Source organism: Pararge aegeria, chromosome 14, assembly GCF_905163445.1.
Source record: "Pararge aegeria chromosome 14, ilParAegt1.1, whole genome shotgun sequence".
NCBI classification, from domain to species: Eukaryota; Metazoa; Arthropoda; class Insecta; order Lepidoptera; family Nymphalidae; genus Pararge; species Pararge aegeria.
The window spans coordinates 3,787,336-3,812,555 of record NC_053193.1 but is presented as its reverse complement, the minus strand read 5'-3'; the positions used below and the strand labels follow the sequence as shown (position 1 = coordinate 3,812,555).

Sequence of the window (25,220 nt, the reverse complement as noted above, 5' to 3'; positions counted from 1 at the left end):
GCAGATCATCAGCGATGTCCGACACGTCAGAAGCTCCGAGCTTAGCTTCTCATGTGCGTCGGGTCCGCGTGCCGAGTCAGGCGTCTGATGTCGACCAGTTCCTTGACGATCTCTTTTCGCCCGTCCTCGACCCAAATATAGATGAGCTCTCTGACGCACGCTCTCTTGCCGCCAGCATCAAGGGTGGCAAAGACTACTCTGACTTTATTGACGATGTCCTCAGCTGCTCCTACAATGAACAGATAGAAACCTTAAACAACTCTGAAAAGATATCACGACTTATCAAAGGTGGTGGCCAGGAAGACTCTACAAAAACCACAAGCAGCAGCAGAAAGGAGTCAAACGTCGATTCCGTTGATGACTATATAACAAATCTTTTTGATCCCATATTTATGAACGATAGCTTGAAGAGGTTAACGGATGGCGAAGGACTTTCAGGTGCCATAAAAGGAGGTGGCGCGACACCGCGGACGTCGGGTGCTAATACTTCTGCTCTTAGCTATGGCGCTGTATCCTTGCCACCGTCGATGCCAACGATGCCGGCGACTCCTGAAGCATTAGCAGCGGCATTAGGCCTGCACTTACCTCCCCCGGGCACTGTAGATATCAATGCTTACCACCAGAATTTACAAAGAGCTTTTCTGCAGAACGCAATGGCACAAAATCTCCAAATTCAGCAGCAACTACTAGCTCAAAATCAAGCTTTACAAACCTTGTTGGCTGGTCAAGTTGTTGAATCGAATGAATCGGCACCAACATCACCGGTCCGCTCGTCGACCGTTGTGCACGCTCAAATACATTCACCTCCTAGAAATTCGGTCATTAAATCTAGAAGGGAATCTAATGAAAGTTCTTCTACGGGAGCCCCGCCTCCTCCTCCGCCGCCAATGCCTCCCCCGCTACATGCGATGGATCCATCCGAAGTTCGACCTTTCATGGACCCCTACGGCCGCGCAAAGACTGTTCGGATAGGAAAATGGAGGTGGCCCCCACCTAAAGACGCGGTTGGACAGGAACAACCTCAAGATTTTACGAAATTCAAAATGCGTCAGATACAAAGAAGAATAACTCCGCAGGCCCAATCTAACGGTATCGAGCATGAACCACCACGAGGAAGGTCCCGTTCCGAGGCATCACCGGGAATCGATTGGGAAGAGTTTGAAGTGGATGGCCACATTCCATCATCCAGAGAGCCACCTTCACAGAGAACGGCGAGGCGAAGTTTCGAAATAGGAGCTCAAAGACCATCACCAGGAAGCGTTGGCAAACTTAAACTCAGCTCTGAAATGCGCCAACGATTAGAACGCGTTACCGCTAACCATTCAGTCAGGAGTACATCATCTGCAGCTGAGACTCCGCGCACAGTTAACAAATTAGAAGATACGAGGAAGTTAATGCTTGAACGCCAACTGGGTGGAGTGATGAGATGGGACGCTCCGCCTCCGCCGCTACCGCCCGCACCGCCGGGCCCAGCTCCACCGCCACCCATGTCTCCGCCATCACCTCCAGATAAACCTGCTCCACCACCACCAGTTCCTGATTCTTCCTCGACATTCGCTCAGCTACGTCGCGATAGAGATACATTTGGCGTGCATCAAAACAGGGAAGCTGATGATCGCCACGCATTCCTTGCTAACTGGAGTTCTAGAAGAAAAGACGAAAACGAATCTTCGCAAGGCGACGATTTAGCATCACGTTTCTTAACATCCGACCGTCGAGAACGAAGTCGGGCTAAAGATGACTGGGGAGAGGAGTCCGAGACTAGAAGTTATAACGGCGATAAAGGACGAGTCAGTAGAGACGAATGGGACTCTGAATCCACATTAGACAATAGACGCGATATGCGAGATATGCGTGATAACTACTCAGGTAGAGAGGCATCAGAAATATACGAAATACACCCAACGAGAGCTGAAAGGAGAAAAGATGAAAATGAAATTGATGAGACCTATGACAGAAAACGTTCGTCGGTGTTTGATGACTTCGAGAGATATGACGGTCGAAAAAACTCCAGAGATATGTTAGTAGGACGTGCGAGGGAGAGCCCTCGGTCTGAAGTAAGCGATAGGCGATTCTCGCCAGATAATGCTGACACATTGAAGAGGACTGAACGGCCAACATTTAAGACACATATGGCCCAAAAGGAAAGAGATAAAAAGATAGAAGCAGAGAGGCGGCAATCCGTTTCTACACACGTCACGGACAGATCCGAACATATTGAACGTAAGTATACTTAATAGTAGATAAAAATCTTTTTCTAAGTAAAAAAGGCCACTAACTATTTATTTTATGTTTTATACATTTCTATGATTTGCTTTGCTTTTAATATAATATTCTTAGGTGATGCGCCTGCGCCGGCGGCATTTTTACCATCCGATCGCTCATTCCTCACATACTCACGGGTACCGTGGAAGCTGCGCGTACGCAAAGAAGTCTTCACGCCTTTAGAGACGTACAACGAACCCGCCATTCTCGACTTATTATATGCACAAGTAAGATTTTTTTTCTATTTTACGCATTAGCGCTAAGGCAACTTTGAGCTAAAAGAAAGAGATTATATGCCTAAAGTCATAACTACTACCTACCCAATAAGAAGTTACTTTACTCATTTCCATAATCGTATTGAGAACATTATGATAAGATAGTAATATTAAACATTAGAAAAAAAGAGCTGTGATACCCTAGTGGGTAAGGCTTCCCTTTCCTCGAAAGGACCAAGTTCAATCCCCGGCACGCACGTCTGATTTTTCGGAGTTATGTGCGTTTTTAGTTTAAACAAATAAATATCATGTTTCACAGATAGAATTTACATAGTCAGAAAGGAAAATGCTCACACGGAAAGTATAGTACAAAGTTAAAAGATTTATGTATAGTGTAGTCTAAAAATAGGAATGACCAACACTGAAAAGTTATAGCTACTTAAAATATTGTGAGAGTACTTAAAATTATTGATTAGTCCTGAACAGTAGATTTACTAACTCAAGTTAAAAGATCTAAAAAATCCATTAGCCATAATTTTAAGTACTCTCACAATAAATCGTGGTTACTACACGATTGATGAATTTTTTAACGACAAGGCTGCTCGGATGCAGGCTCCGCTCATCTTTCACAAGATAGATTTTTTCATTGTAAACTGTATAATGATGTTAAAAAAGAGCAATCTGTTGAGTTTCTTGCCGTTTCTTCTCGGTAGAATCTGCCTTCCGAAACTGTAGTAGAGTCACAACAAACAGACTGACATGACGTCTGTTCAAAAGTGCTTATAAAACGGGCCTACTTGAAATCAAGAATTATGATTTTTTTATTTAGGACTCAGAAAGCTGGGTCTTTGCCCACTCCACCGATCGGCTGTCAATAATTATGAGATATAACAATTTAGTTTAGTCAAGAAATTTCTGTACAACTAAATTGGAATGTAATCTTCCGCATTACTAAGATTCACGTTCCACCAGATTGTCCACGACATAACCTCAAACACCCCGTCCCTTCGTATAACCGCTGCGGAACGTCGCGCCGGGTCGGCGTGGCTCCGTTCCCAGAACGGGGCCGTTCGAGCCAGCAACAAACGCCAGGCCGTAGAAATGGCGAGGGAATGGCCCTTCTATTTCGCAAGGCTGTTCTCCGCTCGAGTACCGCCGGGAGAAAACGCCGTGCTCGCCGTATCTCATAACGCTGTTACCATTGGAGTCAAAGGTAATCTAGATTAAATTCATTATAAAGGTTTTCTTTACAAATCCCGTGGGAACCGTTTCTTGATTCTTGATAGAAATTAGTCTTTGTTACTCTACGTCTTTTCATCTAACTCTATGCCAAAAATAAAGTTGATTGGTCGCTTTATCAGGGCGTAGAGGAAGGACAAACAAACCCACTTTCGCACTTATAATATAAAGAAATACTAGCTAATAATTATATTAATGTTGAGTCCACCGTTGTTGTTCCGATAGTCGTTTCAGTCAATGGTCTTCTCGCGAAAAGCTTCGACCAACATCTCAAGAAGCTTTCGCTTGGTTGTTGGATCAAGGGTCGGATACAGAAGGCAGTAGTCCTTGAAACGGCGCGTATTGTGAGGTTTCTCACTCTGGAGCCCTGACCACCGGTTGCTTGGGCATTCAAAAGCCCCGCAAGCGGAGAGTGGAAATTTTTTTTTATAAATTTTTAATAGTGTTTTTTAATTTATTCTTAAGCATTGTTAATAATTTAAAAAAAAAGAAAAATAATAAATGATATATTAATAGTAGCTGTTACCCGAGTTTGTTACGGTTTTTTACAAATCCCTTTGGGAACCGTTTTATTTCCTGGAGCCTATGTTATTCTCCGTCCTTTCATGCAACAAGTCAAGTTGATTGGTCACACAAACACACTTTCGCATTTATAATAATACTAGCTACTAGTTATTACTAGCTATTGCCCGCGTTCTTCATCCGTGTTTATAACGGTTTTTTCAAATCCCGTTGAGTTTTCCTGGAGTAAAAAGCCTTTGTAACTCTCTGTCCTTTCATGTAACTCTATGCCAAAAACCAAGTCGAGCAGTTGCTTCGTTAGGGCGTAAAGGAAGGACAAACAAACTCACTTTCGCATTTATAACATTACTGGCTACTATTAATAGCTATATAGCTACTATTACTACAATTACTAGCTTTAGAACGCGTTTTTCGTCCGTGTTTATAACGGTTTCTTCAAAACCCGTGGGAACCGGTTTTGTTTTCTGTATAAAAATTAGCCTATGTTACTTTCCGTAATTTCAACTAGTCTATGCCGAATAGCTGCTTTGTTAAGGCGTAAAGGAAGGGCAAACAAACAAATACACAAACACTCTTTCGCATTTTTAATATTACTCACAGAATTGAGAACATACAGAAACCGTGAAGACGACTAATATTGAAGCACGAAAACCTCTCCACTTTAGTAGTGTTTCCGGAGGAGGCGTTTAGACACTTCATACCATTTAGCATTTGATACTAATTTTTTTACCTAACGTTAACCATAAAATGGGAAAAAAATTGTTTGCTAGCAACATTCTAGGACTTATGTTCAGCAATGAATGATGTGATAAAAAAGACACTTTTCTAAATCGGTTTATTTTTATTCAATTTTTACCTTAGGATTACTAGTTCATAACGAAGCATGTAGTGAGGCTATATGCCTTAAGTAAATAAATAAATATACTACGACAATACACACATCGCCATCTAGCCTGCTGATGAATATTTTTACGAATAATATACATAAATACTAATAATATACAGATAAACACCCAGACACTAAAAACATTCATTGTTCATCACACAAACATTTTCTAGTTGCGGGAATCGAACCTCAAAAAGCAGGGCATGAATTAATGAATATACTTTTATTGCACACCACAAAAAGTAAATACAAAAAAAAGAAAAGTAAACAAAACAACAAGGGTATCTGCACACTGCACCAATCAGCCGTCAAATAAATAAATATAAGACTAAAATCTCACTTGTATTCCGTCCAGGACCCTCAGGCCTAGTCACTCGTCGCTCGATACCCCTGGGTGGGCTGCGGGCTACGGCGCTAGCGCCCGCCACGCTCCAACTGACACCAGCTCGCGACGCGCCCATCACCCTCCAAGTGCCACTGGCTCATCACGCCCACGGACTCATCACGGAGTTCGCGCTGCATTACTCGCAGGTCAGTTTTTTTTTATTCCACTACATGTTTGCCATTGACTGCCACCTTGTTCACCTGGTGGCAGTGGCGTGCACAGAGGATATGCACAGGGTATGCAGATGATTTAAAATGAAGAAAATCTCCAGTAAAAGTTATAAATACTTAAGGGTAGGCTTTTTATAACTACTACAATGCCTATTCGTAAGTTTTTTATAACTCGTAATGGATATTTTCTTGAGCTGGTTGTAAGTGATGATGCAGTTTAAGATGGTAGCGGGCTAACCTGTTAGGGAGTATCTTAGTCATGCCCTTATTTGGTTTCTACGCGGCATCGCACCGGAACACTAAATCGCTTAGGGGGACGTCTTTGTCGGTAGGGTGGTATATAGCCACGGCCAAATCCACCAGACAAAAAGCCTCCCACTAGACAAACAACATGTGATCAACATCTGCACAAGCTTGTTCCACCTTCCCCGCAGAACAGAGACATCGTGACTGGTGGCATTTTGTTGACATTCAATCAACATGCACGTAACGTTTTTATCCATGTTTCTGATGCGTACCGCTAAGATTTGGAATGCCCTGCAAAAATGTGTTTCATGCGACGTTTAACTTGAGTACCTTCAAGGCAAGAGGTGTCTGTCCTTTTGTATATCATTGTATCTCTTGTTTTGTTTGTTTACCTACCTTCCTTTTAATGTAATTTGTTAAGTTTATTTTAATTGTAATGGAAGAGCGGAGAGGTTGATACCGAAATAAACTATTTTTATTATTTTTTAATAGGCATTTTCAAGGCAAATGTGCTCCAACTTAGACCTCATGATATGTTTCTAACAGGCATGATTGTCGTTAAGCGCTGGCGGTAATGATAACTGAATATCTAATACGTGAATGTTATTAGATACTGTCTAGAACATAAGCATAGCTTAAAACAATCCACTGCTGGAATAACCCACCGGGAGGGTTTGCCCATAATCACCACGCGAGTTGGTGATTGCAGTAGATTGTAGTAGTGCATAGAGGACGTTGCTATCCGTTCTCAGTTATATTTTGTTAATTGCCCCCTACGATAATGACAACTGTATTCTTATCTGCGGTCACCACACGGCACATAATGTTTAAATTATGTTTATTATGTCAATTACATTGGAGTTTAATTTAGCCCCGATGTGTGTTTAGCTAAATAATCAATCAAGATACAATGTAACTAACGCGCACGTTTATTCGCCTCCAAAGGAAGCTTTTCTCTTTGCAAGATTTTATATAGATACTATTTTCAAATCTACGCAGTTCTTTACAGCGAATGCGATATATTTCTGAAACATAGGTTCTAATAACTAATTTTAATTAGATAAAATAAAAATAAAACTATATATGTTGGGACAGCTAGTCCCAACCCGCGCAACTTCGTCTGCACCAAATCAGCGATAACAATTTTTAGATATGGAATTTTAGTTTGCAATTTCATCGATTTAACTTTAAAAATAACGGACTTTTAAAAACACACATCCTTTTATACTAATTTAGGGGTGTATTGAAAAAGTAATATAAACAAATATACTTCAGCCTTATTAATAACATACAGTAGCTCTTGAGCACACTAGCAAAGCAGATATCTTTCGTTCGATAAATGTTAATAAGTAAAAGAAACTTAACAAATCTTACATTCGATAAATGGTAAGAAGTAAAAAAAACTTTTCGAAACTTTAGTATTCCTTTCGAATATAATTTATAACTCAAACCCGTGTATGACGAAATGGTGACTTGACGATGATTCAGCAAAACTGATACGCAAAGTGTTTGGTTAAAAATTATTAGTTACGTTTCCTACTTCCGAAGTTACTTAATGAGTTTTTAATAGATAAATAAAAGTAACATACAGTGAAGGAAATAAATGATTTTTCTGTCATCTAACATTACTAAAAAGTATCTTTGCTTTTTTATTATTTTTCCTAATGTCTTGAAAAAAACGACTTATTATTTACATATTTTTGTTACGATATTTTTTTAAATTTATTTTAATAATTAAAAAAAATTTAATAAACATGGCGATGGGTTAACCATCGCGATTTTCGATTTTTTATTAAATTATGACTTATTTTTTTTTTTAATATTTTTTTTTTTAAAAGTACTTTTAATAAAGTTTACATTATAATGCCCGTCGTAGAGAGCCCACACACCAAACATTGAAGCCACGCGTTGGTTTTAAGCATTATGTCCTCCATGTGATGATTTTACCCATACAATACCAAACTCTGTGTGATTTTTTTTATAAATAATAACTACTTTATCATATTATTTAATAGCCTTCACAGTTTATTCGAAACTAGGTAATTAGGTAACTGTTATGAAACCAACCAGGACCGATTATCCAGCTATAGTGTATTTACTCTGTTATTTTATATTATGTAAGTGATAAAATAGATTACGTGAGCCAATAACTGCGTCAGTATAAGATGAGGACCACAGCTGATGTTGATTTTTAATGCAAAAAATATACTTCGTTTCGTTTAGATGTTCGTATATAAGGGACGCTGGATAACCGATAGGTACAAGCCAGTAGTTAGGACTTCGGCTTACATTCTACGCTCTAACTAATCCGAGTCAGGTGCTTTAACTTGATTTATCGACGACGGAAAACATCAGCATGCCTTAGAGTTCTTCAAAATGTTATTAAAGTCCTGTGAAGTCTACCAATCTGCCTTTGGCCAGCGAAGTGAACTATGGCCTAAACCCTACTAATCCTGAGTGGAGACCCCTGCCCCGTAGTGGATCAATAATGGACTGATAAATATACAAGGTAGATCAATAAATATACTTACCTATTTTTATTTATCTATTTAGTTTGCCGTATCGTCACTCGGGTCTCAACTGAAAATCAGCGGCATGCATGTACCTAAAATGCATGGCAAATGCTGTGCTGTACACCCTTTCTGTCTGGTGTTACATACAGACATTGTTACTATGTTGTTACTATATTATTATAAGATGTACTGTTTGTAACACTTAACATGACCAAATGTATTTTCTTTCTTTCTTCAATATTTTTTACCTACGAGCTGCAGTAATACTTTGAACGATTAATATATTCACAAGATCTGGTTCTATTTGAACACCAAATATACCTACTCATACTTACATCCACGGCAAAATTTGCCATAAACCCAATTAAGCTATGGCAGAATTTTCTAGAAAATCTAGTGTAAGGTATGGCCATAATTTGCAATTCAATCGGACAGTTAATTAGTACGTAATTGGTACAGTTACATTAACAAGGTACAGAAGCTCAGCAGGCGTGACTTTGGTGTACCATAGACATACGTACATAAACTCTTTGAACAGACTCGTAGTCAAGATAGACGGAGCCTTCGCTAGTAAGTCGCTCATAAAAGTGATGGCTTTTTGGCTAGGGTTACCTACCTAATCTATCTAAAGGCGAGAAATACAGAAAAAAAATTAAACTTTCCGTAAACCTTTTCTTATCACCTTTAACGTGTACATCAAAATCGATCGTGAATATAACAGTAGCTAGCAGGCGCTTAGTGTTTGCATATTCTTTGTATTAATTTAATATTTTTTTGAACCCAGAGTATTAGTGCCTAATACTTTTATTATTATTTTCCCATCATTTTGTAATATTGGTTGAATTAATTCAATTCAACCAATATTACAGAATTAAATTCACAAGTATAAATAACTTTCTTCTGTGTTTTTAATTTGCCGGTTTTAGAACAAAAAGAGAGAATTGTCCAATAAGATTATCTAATACAACTTTTGGACAACTGTGACGTAGGTATTAACATGAACCTTGGGAAATCTACTTTCCAGAACCGTTTTACTCATACGCCAAGTACGGTACGTATGTCTATCTTTTTCTGTTCGTCTTTGATCTTCATTAAAAAGTTATACTTTTGTGCATAAATAAAAGAGATTGCGAACACTGTTTTCTGTTGCGTAACTTTTGAAGTAAGTTTTCCAGTTAAGAATGAATTTATTTATTTACATATTAGCAAAGTTTTTTAACAGCGCTATGTATTTTCTAGTAATTTATAATTTCATTCCATTTGTCTAGCGCTTTGACCAAACTTATTATAACATTAGATGTATCAAATAATGTGTTACCTCTTTGTAAATTTGCTTTATGTGTTAAAGCTTGGGTGAGAATTATTGATCTAACCAGGTTGCTCTTCTAATAATTTTAAATGAAAATGTGAGATGGTGATAACAAAAAAAACACCCCGCTCAGTTTGTTGTGGGCTTCTTCTTAGACCAGGACGCGTTTGGAACCCTAGTAGCTTTGGTTTTAAGTTTACGAATATTGCCATCATCTCACTACCGTGTAATTCTCATGTAATGTAGTGCCATCTAAGGTTACTTGAATAAAGATATTTTTGGCCTTGACTTTGAATTTGTATTTATGATACGAGTCAAATTTTAATAACACAGAATTAAGAACATACAGAAACCGTTTACACGACTGATATTGAAGCATCAAACGTACACCGTAATGTAAACTCAATAATGTATTTTCCGAGACACCGTGCTTATTTTGTTATGACTCGTAAAGTTTATTTTCAGAAAGTTCGTTCTACTGGTTGTACTTATTTGAGGAATATTATTTCTATCTTGTCAGCTGAAAATAATTGATTATCTATGTAGTAGGTAGTTAGAAGTTATTTATCTGTACATTCGCATATAATTTATATCAAGATGATTGTAAATTGCGGAGTAAACTGTTATCAGATTTGATGCGCCAATTTAATAGTGTTCTTGAACGTAAATAAAGGCTTCCGTTAAACACCGTTACGCTGACCGACGAGATGACTCGAGCTTCGATCTAGATGCCAGCGCAAGTTTCTGTACTGAATGTCCGGCCATAGACATTAAGCGTCAAGTGTGAACACTTTTATTATTTAGTTTAGTAGTAGTTTCGTAAGATTCACAAAAAATTTAGTCGGTAAATTATATTATGGCTTTTGACATTTGAAATACGTAATTTCCGCCTAGTCTTACTTTGAGAATCTTATTAATTTTATAATGTTTAATGTCAATCTGTCATTCATTTTTCTTATAGCTATCCATAAATTATGTAGTTCTATCTTGTTAGTGTAAGGCCCTGCCGTACTAACAAGATGAAAAATAAATAAATAATATTGTTGTAAATAACAGTTAACTATCACAAATATTGTGTAAATCTTCTATCTATTATTATGGTGAAAACTGCAATAAAATCTTAAGACATTAGGAATTTTACGCAGCAATGGTTGACTTATGACTTATGGTTGGTTTATGGTTGACCCACTTTTATTCATTATTGTTTAATTAAGATGATTTCGAGGTTATATTAATGATGATGCTAGTAAAATTACAATAGGTTGAGTAAGTTTTATTACATGAGGTTTTAATCGGATCTTTCAGATATTAAGTCATTTTTAATAAATCGTTCAGGTATTGAATAGTATTTTATATCCTATTAGGTATTATATATATATTATAGGAATATATTTTTCTGTGCTGTTACTGTATACATATTGTAATATTAAGTGGTATTTAAACGTAGATTGATTAAAAGTATATTAACATATTTATGTTAACACTTTCCCTTGAAACTAGAGCATTTAATGAGCAAAACCTCTATAGGCATTTTCACTATAATGCCAGTAATTAAAAATAACTAGATCAGTAAATCCATCATAGTATTGTTGTACGCTACGTTTAAATTGTATTAAAAGATTAGGTTTTTTGATGTGGCCAAAGAGAATATAAACACTAGGTAGGTACGTGTGGTTTTGTCAGAGTATTTATGCTCGAATCTCAGTTTGAATCATTGTATTGTGGTCGAATCAAAATGAAATACTTAATATACTTTTTAATAAAATAAACTATATTTCGTTAAGGTCTACATCATAATATATTACATAATACGATTTCTGGACACAAAGTATAATTGGATAAATACCTACAATTAAAAACAAAAGTTTTACATACTTTTATAGTTAGACTACGTTTATTGCATTTTAAAAACAGAAAATCGTCAATTCCCATAAAAATTTGTAGCGGTAAAATTTGGGATTTTTTTATTCATCAAAGGATTTTTGTTTCTTTACAATCGCTCACGTCTTTTTAATGGTTTAAAACAGCTATCGAAGTTGCATGAAACTCGGTCATACGCAAGAAATAAATAAACGACCTTTCCTTACATAACATAATCGCACATCCGTATGATCAAAGGAAGTGTAGAAATAAGCATTAACAGTGAATGGTCGTTCACACTAATATCTGTAGGGCCACGAACTTGTCTCATACGCGGCAAACAGAAATTTATAAGGCCCAGGACCGAGTCACGTGTTTCCGCGCGTAACTTCCAACCCAACACACACTTCGTCACATCCTATCAACAGTGTATTAGGATTTGGAATAGTTTACCGGAGATCAGGCAAAGATCAAAACGTACTGAAAAAAAAACTATTAAGAAAATGTCAAAAATCTCTTTATTCGTACGTTTAGTTTAATATTTCAACTTAAGAATGGCTAAAACTTATATTGTATGTACATCATATGGAAAAATAATTTTAATTCAATTACAATATACAGTTTTGGTAATTTGGCGGCCTTATCGTTATATAACGATCGCTACCATATAACCAAACTTCTAAATAATGATAAAAAATCAGTTCCTACGTTGTTGATGGTGGCTACATTTCTTTAGTAACTATGTTTGCCGACCTTTTTAAAGCACTGAGCTATCGATTATGCGACAGGGCTGTACTGACCCTGTATACCCTTGAGTATGTATATGTTCCTAGGTCGTGGCCCCACAGAATAGCAATATATGTAAGTAACTATTCGTAATTATGGCTTTTGACATATGAAAAACGTAATTTCCGCCTACTTTTACCTTGAGAATCTTAATAATTTTAGGTCACCGTTAGCCATTTTATATGTCTTTGACCACCTTTCTAACAATGAAACAAAATAAATATGGATTAATATATTTATTCTTGTGTAGTCTAGTATACTTCTCAGAATGGTTGTACAGACATCCTTACCATATGCCGTTAATAACGTGAAATAGGTAGGTACACGACGTTAATTTTTAGACCAGAGTATTGAATAGAAGGCGTTACTGTGCACAAAAAGCCTTAATGTGCTGTAATCCGCGAAACCAGACCAATCTAAAGTAAACTATAAACCTTTCGTTCGTCAATTTGTTATTGTGATTTTTTATAAACATAAAAAAAATGTTTTTAATTCTATTCCTAATTTGAAAAAAAACGATCCAATAGAACCAAAAATCAGTTTGACGCACGCAAGTACCCCGAGCAATCCTTAAATCCTTTGTGGTACAGACAACATGTCAACACAATGGTATTATGGAGAAGCCTTTCCGCACCCCATGGCCGCCACCGTCCGAGAGACATGCGCACGCGCAGTCGAACCGTGACCGCGCGCCTGCGCGCACCATGCAACGCCCGCGCCTCTCCGTCGCGATGCGTGACAACTGGCGCCATTTACAACGCGTGTACGGCTTGGAGGTCGAGGATGATTTCTCACCTCCACGCCGCGCCCCAAGCCTGGACTCCTTAATCAACTCCTCGGAAGGTGCAGCCTCTAGCGCTGACGCTTCCGCCCCCGAAGACTCGGATTCAGGTGCGGACACCCGCGACCCCGATCCCGTGCGCCGGAAAAATAAATCTGATCGCAAAAAGTGTCCCCAAAGTTTCTCGTCGTCCTCCAGTGGTCATATGGAGACGATACATGAGGAAACCACGGAACCCAAAGTGTCTGTTAAGGAGATTCTCGCGCGTTTCGAGAATTTGAAGGAAAAGATAGACGTCATTCAGGTAAAGTGGTATCATTATAAATGTTTGTGGTTTCATTTAAAAGTTCAGAACGTCTGTCCGTCAAAAAATTAAATTCCATTATAAAAAGTGCCGCCGAAGTTTCTCATCGTCCTCCAGTGGTTAAACGCAGACAATACACGACGAAATCGAGGAAACAAAAGTTGCTGTTAAGGTTTGATTCTCTCTCTTTCGTTTCGAAAATAAAACGCAAAAGATCGACTGAAATCTCAGAAACAAAATTGGTGCATTAGACATACGGGAAACCACAATACATGTAGTGTTCGTACTTAAAGTAAAGGAGATTCTCGCCCGGTAGGAGAATTTAACGAAAATTATAAACTGTGTCGTTCAGGTAAAGTAGGCTAATGGTCGAAAGAATTGTGCTGTGAAATTCTGTTTTTCGCGGTAATTTGAACCATCATCGTTTTACTTCTGAATTAAGGAGTTAGATAACTTCATCGCTCGCACCAGTAAACGTACAACTGTAATTATAACAAGCATGCCAAAGGTATTAAGCTACGTAATGGCACTCCCACGAAACCTTTATATAGAAAAAACCTTTTTCCTAAGGGGCACTCCAAACAACTTCTTGATTTTCTATTAAGGCTTTTAAAAAAAAACCTTAACACAACGGTTACCGTTGTTTAGGTTGATTGAAATTCGAAGTTCAAAAATCCCTCTCGATAGTTTTTCGTACAAGTTATGCAAACGTTTTATTTTCTCATCATTTCTCACTGTACGAATACAGCTGCACATTTGCCGAATTACATGGTGTTATGGGACTCGTTTAGAGTCATCTGATATTAAGCTAATTTGCCAAAAACTGTTTGAATTAAATAAAAAAAAGGCAAAGGGTGTATTCTAAAATAAAAGAGAAGTTATCTGCTACAGAACTTTTTTTTTTTAAAACATACATAGGTATAGGTCAGACAATGATGATCCCATATTCATGGATTTTGATATTGGCATATCTTGAATGGAAGAGGATCGCCTAAAGCGGAAAACTGAATGTTGCAAATCGAAATACTTAATCATGTTTGAGCTCACGTTCGTACTTAATAAAAATTGCTTACTAAGTTATACGAGACTTTTAATTTCGCCATAAAATGTGTTGCATTATCAGCGGATGAGCGTCCCTACGTGCTTTAGTGTTATGTTTGCATTACGTATTTACGAATCATGGAATCGAACGGACTTAGAAATACTCGTTCTTTTAACTCACATAATATATTCTATAGTTCTATCAACTCTTCTAACAGACCGAATGGTTACTATAATTACCAAAATGAAAGAGAACGTTAAACGTTACGGTGTTTAAACTACTGAATTATTTTTAAAAATCTGCGCCAGAGCCATCTGCAACTTGTTTTTATAAAATCGGAACGAAAAACATCTAATGGTTTAGGTACCTTACTCTAGCTAAGAAAATATAGCCATATCACAATAAGTAGTGCTTATTTTTAAGTTATGTTCTAACTAATTAAACATGGCAGAGGCTACCTAATTAGTATTTTACTTAATGCATAAAAATCTAAACGAACTACACGTCTAAGCATAAATCAAACTGCGTGACTTACATAACCATCAATGCAGCTTCCTCCGATAGCGTAATTGCATTTAATTGCATCTTTAATCATATTATACATAACCGTATTATACATATACTCGTATATAAGGAATTTATGACATACAAGTTATGTCATAAATTCCTTATGTACGAGTTTGTTTTGAATCTTAATGGATTTCTCAAAAAGGGTGAGGTTAATAATTCGGTGTGGTTAGTGAATTTATGAGACCTATTTAGTCAGGGTATATTGTATAGACTGGACACTGACCTATATTTGTTACCATTAGACTGGCTTTCCTTATAGGGTACACCGGACCGGTGGTAGAATCAATACAAACAGACAGATTTGACGTTTCAAAAGTGATTATCTAAAAGGCATACTTGAAATAAATTAATTTTGTATTTTATACAAATGACAGCTGAAAAGTTGTCCCTATTTCAAGCGCCACTTTTGACATACAGTTTTAGTAATTCAAATGTTACTTCCTTAAACATTCTTATTACAGGTTTAAAACTTATAACGACAAAATGACTTCAATAAATTGGTGACAAAAATAAAGTGACAATATCCTCTACTGTGATTTACTTAACTTACTCAAAATAGTTGTCTCGTGAAACCGCTTTGTCAAATTTAGGATTATATTTTGGCAGCTCCGGTCCATGAAGTTTCGTATTTATAAAGGATAAAATGTTCTGTAGATAATTTTGTATTTCATTGATAGGTTCCACACATAACAAATCGCAGACTTTTTAATTAAAATAAATCAAGCATGACACCACCGAATAATAATAAGCAACAACTCGATTTTGAAAGCCTCGTGTAAAATTATAATCCATAAATAATTTTAAGTTTCTTCTAACGGTGCTTAACGGCTCAAGTGTCCTCTGCAAACGCCTACTAGACCCAATCGCCGGTAAATAGCAATTATTTAATCGTTACGAAGCATTTGAGCACCTAACGCACGCAATCAACTTAGCTCGAACATGACCCTTCACTGGTCAAGGCGCACCGCTTTTTAATCCATCATTGTGTACAACACTACGTATCCTTAAATTGAATGCAGCGTAGCTCGCCTAGCAACCGTCATCATCATCCTTCGCCTTAACAACTCACTGTAGGGCACAGACCTTCTGTTCTCTCAAAGAAGAGACAAACTCCCCGGCGCAATGGTGATCGCTTTTAGTCTTATGCGGGTGATTTCGGGATCGTACCCCGGCAGAGGCATTATGTGAATTATTTCTAAATAAAACTAAAGTAGTTTTAATCGTACTATAAGTATTAGTAATATCATTTTTTTTTTTTAATCTTTATTTATTCGGAACTTTTCTTAACAATAAGAATGTCAGCCCCATCGTTCCCTTTACAAAAATTTATACTTCCTTTCTCTTATCTTAAATTAAAATCTAATAGCATTCTGGCTACCTCTGAATAAGGTGCCGCCAGGATACTTTGCCAAACCCCAAATCATGAAGATTTATTTTAAATTTACATATTAATTGGTCCCTCATTGGCCTATTCCGAACACACTTCCCCAAAATATTATTTTAATGATAACAATTATTATAATTAACATTTATTGTTTTTTTATTACTACACATTGATTTAATATGTTATTATTACACTGTTTATATATCGAGTGAATGTAAACATTTTTTTGGACAATATTGCATGCTGTAAGGCGGAATTTGACTGTTCTACAAACCACCCAAATTCGCAATAAAGAAATTTGAATTTGAATTTGGTCATAAGCTTCGTCCGCGGCTTACCTTACCTTGCCGTTGAAAATGTGCCGTCAAGCGATACTGTTTCGGTAATATGCTTTGTACAAACCGATCAGGGGTTTAATATATTGGCCATCTACAACAGGTTATTTATTTATTTATTTATAATCTTTATTACAATTTAAAAAAGAGTATACAAAAGGCGGCCTCATAGTAGCGATCTAGGCCAGGCAACCTCAGGATAAAGAAACGATAACAGACTGCCGGTTGTGCATAATTAAAAAAAAATACATACCAAACCATCTTACACTGAGCCATCATTTATACAATCACAGGTAGGAGACACAAATTATATCCCCCGATTATATCCCCGGACAAGGGATATAATTAACGTTACAACCTGCTAAATATAATAACAATAATATAATAATAATAATAAATAAAGCACGGGAACATTGAATAGGAGAAGTTTACCCCCGTTTATTATTAGACATATTTATTTGGATATTATTTCCACTTATGCCCCAGTGCTCTGAGAGTTGATAAAGCTGTGGGAGAAGATCAATTTTTATCCTTTCCCGGGGATATAATTATCTCCTACCCATGCTAGCCGTTTAGGTGAAATTTCAGTCAAGCGCTAACTTGTAATGTAATAAAAAAATCAATTAGTCATTACGTATTGGATTATTTTAGTACCGGTAGCCATTCTTGTAAATTTCGTGGCTAAAATACTAACCGACAAACTACGCCAGAAACAGACACGTCTGTATTTCTGCGACGAAAACCCATTTCCCCGTTTTTTGATAACCTGTCGTAACATTGTGTCATTACCAGCGTTCCGAGTATGAAAACATTTGTCTTTATCAACAATGGTTATAGGAAACGGTTTCTTAATAATAACACGCGCGGAAAGTGAAAAAAAAACTCGTCACACACAATGTGCAGAGAGAAAGTTTCCTTTAATATTCATGTATGAGCGTTTCAATTAAGAAGATCTGCCACAAAATTATGCTGATAAAGTCCGGTTACCTAAACAGTGCGTTGGGGCACTGTATTTTTATGGCAGGTAAATTTTACAAGCCGTAATATTAAATTTAGGGTGGGCATTCGACCGTTCGGTTCGCTGAAGTCGAAAGTGTTCGTTAAAAACGTTATTTTATTACTGAACCTTTTTTTAACTGACAGTTTGTTTTTATTGTACAGCTTTTACTTTTATGACAAAAGGGTGCAACTAAAGAGGCATTAATGTTTTGAAATTTATCATATACATGGCGCAACTAGACTTTAGTATCAGACCTTTAAGTGCAAGAGATGGTAAGGGAAATACTGCTGTCATGCTTATTTCTGCCGCCAAACAGCATTACTGTGTTCCGGTCTGAGGGGTTGCCGGTGTCATTACCGTCACACGAGACTTACATGCCCTGCGAAACGATTTTCTGTTTGTAAGCGATGGTTCATAAGCCGTTGACGGCCGATTGGCGCAGTCAAAATTCAAAAATTCCAAATTCATTTATTTCAAGTAGGCCTAATATAAGCACTTTTGAAACGTCAAGTCTGTCTGTGTGTAGTGACTCTACCCCCGGTTCGGAAGGCAGATTCTACCGAGAAGAAGCCGGCAAAAAACTCAGCATTTGCTCTTTTCCAACATTAACAATTTACATTTTACATTTCAAAATTCATTTTTCTATCTTGTGAGAGATGAAAGCGGAGCCGGATGCTACCAAGCAACCTTGTCATGTCAGTCGGCAGCGACCCTGCTGAGTCCAAGGTCGTGGGTTCGATTCCCACAACTGGACAATATTTGTGAGTGAGTGAGTGAGTGAGTGTTTATCTGTATTTTATAAGTATTTATGTATATTATTCATAAAAATTATTCATCAGTTATCTTAGTACCCATAACACAAGCTACGCTTACTTTGGGACTAGATGGCGATGTGCGACTTCGTCTGCGTTTGATTTTGTTTTTTGATGTGGTATTAAATTTAGTTGAAGGTCTAAAAAAAATTAAAGTATTCAGTATCGCTAAGTCTTAAATGAGGGGTTTGCTGCTGTCCGCTGAGGAGTTCTGTTTTCTATCTCCAACCCCTGCTTTGGCAAAGTTAAACACATATTATAAACTCTTAAGTACAAAAGTAATTATTTAAATCGGTTATAATTTGTCGGAGTTATGGTGTAAAATCGTCAAACACTCATCCCCTCTCCCAAAGGAACCGAGCTTAATGTCGAGATAAAAAGTATACTAAATTACTTCTAACATTTTCACTTATCGAAAAATATGTGTACAAAGTTTCATGAGGATCGGTTAAGTAGTTTTTGCGTAAAAGCGTAACAAACAAACTTACATTGACATTTATAATATTAGTAGGGATAGGGATAGGGATCTATTAGCATATGCGTCATCCGTCAAATGAAAAAACAACTTATATAAAGTTGGTGTTTTTAGTTATGTCCGTTTTTAATTAAAGCAATATACACTATATATATCACTATAATACTATACTTAAACTACTACTATAAATATATCACTTGCTTTAAACAGTGAAGGAGAACATTGTGAGGAAACCTGCATGCCTTAGAGTTCTCCATAACGTTCGGGCGTGTGAAGTCTAACAATCCGCACTTTGCCAACGTGGTAGACCACGGCCTAAACCCTTCTCATTTTATATATTATATATTATTCTGCGATATTTTTCTGCGTAGAACGAGTAGTAAATAGAGTATTCATGTTTAATTAAGGAGAAGAATTTGGCCGTTGGGTTTGCTTGCTTGCATGTCAAATGTGTTACTTAAAAAAGAACTTTTAAATTAATTAAAACAGAGCTTTTACTTTAACTTTTTTTGATATAAAGCTTTAAGTTTAAGAACTCTTCTAAAAAAGAACTTTTTGTTAAAACATCACTGTTTTTACCTTTACATTAGAAAAACGCAACTAAGCCCTCCATCTGAAGGCAATAAATCCGATGGAATGCAAAAAATAAGTAGTCAGTGTTAGGTCCACATATTTGAATGAATGAATGAATGAACGAATACACTTTATTGTACACCACATCAACATATAGTAAAATTATAAATAAAAATTTAACTAAAAGTATACGATTAGGCGGCCTTATCGCTACATGGCGATCTCTTCCAGGCAACCAAAGGCGTTAATTTTAATCTTGAAACAAATCAAAAAACCCTTCTTTGTTAGTTAATTAGTTATTATAATATTATGTAGTTAGTATGCATAAAATATGTTGCAAAAACAAACGATGCTCGCATCTGAATTCTATAATTTATGCGTTTATACCGCAGTTTGGAGTGAAGGCCATGTTTCGGTTGGTTTTGTGATGGTATCAATGCGGAGCTAATACAATCCGCCACCGTCAATCGGCGCGGACGACAATCGCGCGGGAATCGGACCGTACTTCCGTTTCCTAATGTCACACGCGTGACGCGGGCCCGTGTGAATACAACATTTTTTGCACCTTTTGAAATGCGCTTACAATTCGGCGAAATTACAGATGGCAAATGCATGACTTTACAACGCAATAATAATCCATTCTCGGCATTTTTCCTACTGCAGTGGAGTGCGCTGGGTTTCCTAACAGGGTATGCATAAAGCAGGAAAATTTTATAAAACTACTAAAATTCTCCTCCTATACAAGTTATATATAAATTTTGCTTTTGTGAATGTACGCAACTGACGGCTAGCATGGGACAATTACGAGTATCTCCCCGGGGAAAGAATAAAAAAGATCTTCTTCCCAAGTTTGAAATTCGACAACAAAAAACTAAGTTAAAAGTAATTAGCAGCCATGCCATAAATCTCTTATCTATTTTATATCTATCTACATATATAAAAAAGAAAGTGTGTGGGTATGTGCCCTATAGGCTCCGAAACGGCTGGACCGATTTCAATGAAACTTTCAGGGAATCTGCGGATTGACCTGCGGAGTAATCCTGTAAACTTTGGTGACGATCGGAGCACTCCTATTTTTGAACTGTCAAATACAGCTTTTATTTACCTACCATGATGATATTCTATTGTTGAGTATACATGGGTGTAGATAATGATCTTCACCCGCTCGAGAAGAGAATAGAAGAGAATGAATACGGAGAGAAATAAATGATTTAATATATTATGGACTTAAATTAAAAATTTAATGATGTAAGTTTATTGTTTAAATAAAATAAAGCAAAATCTAGCCCGGCGAAGCGGGCTAGTCCTATTTAAAAAGAAATTTGCGCTGTAATCCAGTTATTACGTTTTTCAATACAAATTACTGCATCGCTCACTACTTTCTACGCATACATTATCCGAAGTTGCATGAAGTGTTAGAAACTCCCGCCTATTTCGATCGTTATTTTAAATTTTACTTATAAAGGTGACATATTGCAATCTTGAGGGTTTTAACGACAAGAATTCTACCGAGGTTTTTTAGGACTTTCAAAATACCCCGGCATTTTTTTTTTATTCTACTACAAGTTAGCTCGTGACTGCAATCTAATCTAATTGATAATCTAAGATGGTAGCAGGCCAACCTAGGGAGTATGGTAGTCATACCACTAATCGGTTTCTACGTGGCTAGTTACCACCCTGCCGACAAAGACGTGCCGCTAAGATTTAGTGTTACAGTGTGATGTCGCGTAGAAACCGATTAGGGGTATGACTACCACACTCACTAACAGGTTAGCCCGCTACCGTCTTAGACTGCATCATCACTTACAACCAGGAGAGATTGCAGTGGAATAAAAAAATACTTTTTTTTAGTTTGGTTTGGAGTATACGGATTGAAGTAATTATAAATTACACCATACAGATTCTCCTGCTGTTCGCGGAGTATAGCAAATTGAGCTTATTTTTCATAACAGTTATTTATTTCTGTGTCAGCAACTATTATTATTCGCGTTACAACTGAAATAGCTGGGTACTATCAGAAGCAGAGCACCGTTACATCGATTAAGAGCGAAATGAGAGATCAATTACTGTTGTTGTATCAAGAGGCGATTTGTGTCGCCAGTGCAAACTGCAAATATTTGTTATTTTAGATCACGAGATCGTCGTGCGAAGCTATCTCTGTAGCAAATTGCCTTGTGTCTTACAAAAGATTATTCATAAAATATCGTATCTTGGCGGCCGACTGGCGCAGTGGGCAGCGACCCTGCTTTCTGAGTCCAAGGCCGTGGGTTCGATTCCCACAACTGGAAAATTTTTGTGTGATGAGCATTAAGTGTTTTTCAGTGTCTGGGTGTTTACATGTATTTTCTAAGTATTTATGTATATATAATTCATAAAAATATTCATCAGTCATCCCATACCCATAACACAAGCTACACTTACTTTGGGGCTAGGTGGCGATGTGTGTATTGTCGTAGTATATTTATTTATTTATATTTATCGTCATTTTGAACTTAAAATTTAGGAGTTTGTTTCATGCCCGATTGTTCTACACCCTAGGAATGTCCTTAACGGGTAACGGGTAACGAAAATAAGAACTTGTGGCAGACGTATAAAGTCGAATTGGCCTAGTTTTTATATCTTAACATTTTATCTATAATAACACAAATATTTGATAGAAGCAGCTATTTTGTTTCTGTGATATACGATGAGTATAAAGCTTCATGAATTACGTAAGGACGCGTTTCCGAAATTGATAAGTATCAAAACGGTACTGACTTATGAAACTTGTGAAAGGTCACTATTTGTCTCAATCATCAGATGACCCGTGATAATTCACTGCTCCCTTCTTCTCTTTTTTTCATTTTTTATTATTTATGTTTGAGGATAATTATTTATTTTATGTATTGTGTTTCATATTTAATTTATTATGTTATTTTGAGAACATACCATTTTTATATATTATATTTATATTTGTAGTAACTTATTTATTTATTTGTCTTAAGTTGTAAATATTGTTTTATATATGTATATTAAGTAATGAAATAGTTATTTTATGGGCACCACCTAACTATTTACTGTATTTTTTATCTTCGCAATTGGATACGTTGTTCTGTTATACTTTTCTTTTTGTATGTACTTTTTGTGGTGTGCAATAAAAGTATATTCATTCATTTATACAAAGTTAATCGCAATAGGTTTGTGTACAGTTCAGTTTCGTTAAAATTCAGAAAATAGAACTTCCTTTTTACTTTATAAAATTATTTTTACGTATCATTTTAGGCCAGTTTAGGACCCATCTATGTGTAGTTATTTTTATCTGTATTTCGTTTGATTTAATTTAGCTATAAAGCGAGCCCAAAAACTCCCATGAGTATTTAGACAAATTAGCAGGTGTTAATTGTAAAATTAACATCTGAGCATTTTCCGGTGTCGCAGCGAAACATCCGTAGGGAATACTTTATGGAAGATCTGTTTGGTGTGGAGTATAAAGATTGAAGAAATTATTAAACACATCATACATGTTCTCCACCCTTTTAAAGCAATTTAAGCTTCATTGTATAAATACATTCTCGCAGAATGACATACGTGAATCGTGATCGACATGAGTTTATATTTCGTAGGAATCCTGCTTTAAAATACACGAGTATCACGAAGCACGAAGTCACCTGTCATGCCTAATAGCTATTAGGCTATTTGTATAACGTTTAACGCGGCGCGCGCTCGGCTGTGCTTCCTGTACTTTATGGTCACCTGGTATTTACCTGTTTCTGCCTGCTTTATACTGCTACCTATGATTATTGCCAATTAGGTACATTAAAAACTATTGGTAGATTATTATTGATATCGGCATCGGCAGTAAGAGCTTTAGCTTAATTGATTAAAGCGCTCAGGCCGCGATTGCCATGGAGTCGTAGGTTCAAATCCTGTGGGTTCTAAAAAAAATTAAATGCATTTTAAATTCGTTAAAGCACTTATACCTACTATCTTTTTTTAATTTAACTGATGAAATCAGACGACGTCGCGTTAAAACTGATTACGGGTGTGGTTTTAGTAACAGATGAGATTACTATCACGAGCTAACTTGTAGTGCAATTATAAAAAAAATTATGCATTTGTTATCCAGAATAATATCAGTTATATATCCTAACTTGTAGTGGAATAAAAAAAAATTAATAATAAATATACTACGACAATACACACACCGCCATCTAGCCCGAAAGTAAGCGTAGCTTGTGTTATGGGTACTAAGACGACTGATGAATATTTTTATGAATAATATACATAAATACTTAGAACATACATATAAACACCCAGACACTGAAAAACATTCATGCTCATCACACATATATTTTCCAGTTGTGGGAATCGAACCCAGGACCTTGGGCTCAGAAAGCAGGGTTACTGCAAACTGCGCCAATCGACCGTGAAAAATAGAAGAATAGATTTGTTATCTATAAATAATATCAGTTTGATATCATTATCGACGATTTCACGAATAAAACTCCAAAACTATTAAAATATGAAACGCATATGTATGCCTTATGTCCTAGCGATCTTCTTCCTTAGAGGCCCCCGCCCTCTATTCGGAAAACCGCAGTAACCAATAAAATTATTTGGTTTCACCAATTACATATAATCTGTGACGTTAAAGATATCCACTAACTATTGCCAATACTAGTCTAAATAAGTTATAGTGTATTATTCATTTGTAGTTGTTATACAGTATACAATATGTTAATTGAATAAGTAAATAAATAAATAAATATACTACGACAATACACACATCGCCATCTAGCCCCAAAGTAAGCGTAGCTTGTGTAATGGGTACTAAGATGACTGATGAATATTTTTTTATGAATAATATACAATATACATACATACTTAGAAATATAAATATAAACACCCAGACACTGAAAAACATTCATGTTCATCACACAAACATTTTCCAGTAATGGGAATCGAACCCACGGCCTAGGACTCAGAAAGCAGGGTCGCTGCCCACTGCGCCAATCGGCCGTCGTAAATCATTAATAAATAATTTAAAGTTCCGTTTTCTGCAAAAGTAAAAGAGTCTTTCACGCTTTGTTTAATTTATAAAAATTAATTCGTTGATATTTCCTTTGTCTGTTTTAAACCAATTTCTAAATAAAATAAGTAGCTGGACTAATAATGAAAATCGTGCATGATTGTGATAAAATTACTTTTGTTTTATTAATAAGGTGATTATTTATATCTATCGGTTCTTGGAGCTATGTGCCCCGCCCATTGCCACTTAAGATTCTCGACTCTTTGACCTATGTATAATAAGAACTAGTGTTACCGAACTCTAGTTCTTCTACGGACAATTTTTTTTTTTTTTTTTATACTACGACAATACACACATCGCCATCTAGCCCCAAAGTAAGCGTAGCTTGTGTTATGGGTACTAAGATGACTGATGAATAATTATATGAATAACATACATAAATACTTATAATATATAGATAAACACCCAGACACTGAAAATCATTCATGTTCATCACACAAACATTGTCCAGTTGTGGGAATCGAACCCACGGCCTTGGCT

The 25,220-nt window shown here is 36.5% G+C and overlaps 1 protein-coding gene across 1 annotated transcript in view; it reads left to right on the top strand.

The window, feature by feature from the left end:
• LOC120629542 (unconventional myosin-XV) overlaps positions 1 to 25,220 on the top strand; it is a 144,030-nt gene that overhangs the window by 74,795 nt on the left and 44,015 nt on the right. Inside the window, exons 19-22 of the mRNA XM_039898500.1 lie at positions 5 to 2,223; positions 2,341 to 2,492; positions 3,453 to 3,693; positions 5,483 to 5,658. Coding sequence (XP_039754434.1) covers positions 5 to 2,223; positions 2,341 to 2,492; positions 3,453 to 3,693; positions 5,483 to 5,658 — 2,788 coding nt within the window. The remainder of the gene's footprint in view (positions 1 to 4; positions 2,224 to 2,340; positions 2,493 to 3,452; positions 3,694 to 5,482; positions 5,659 to 25,220) is intronic.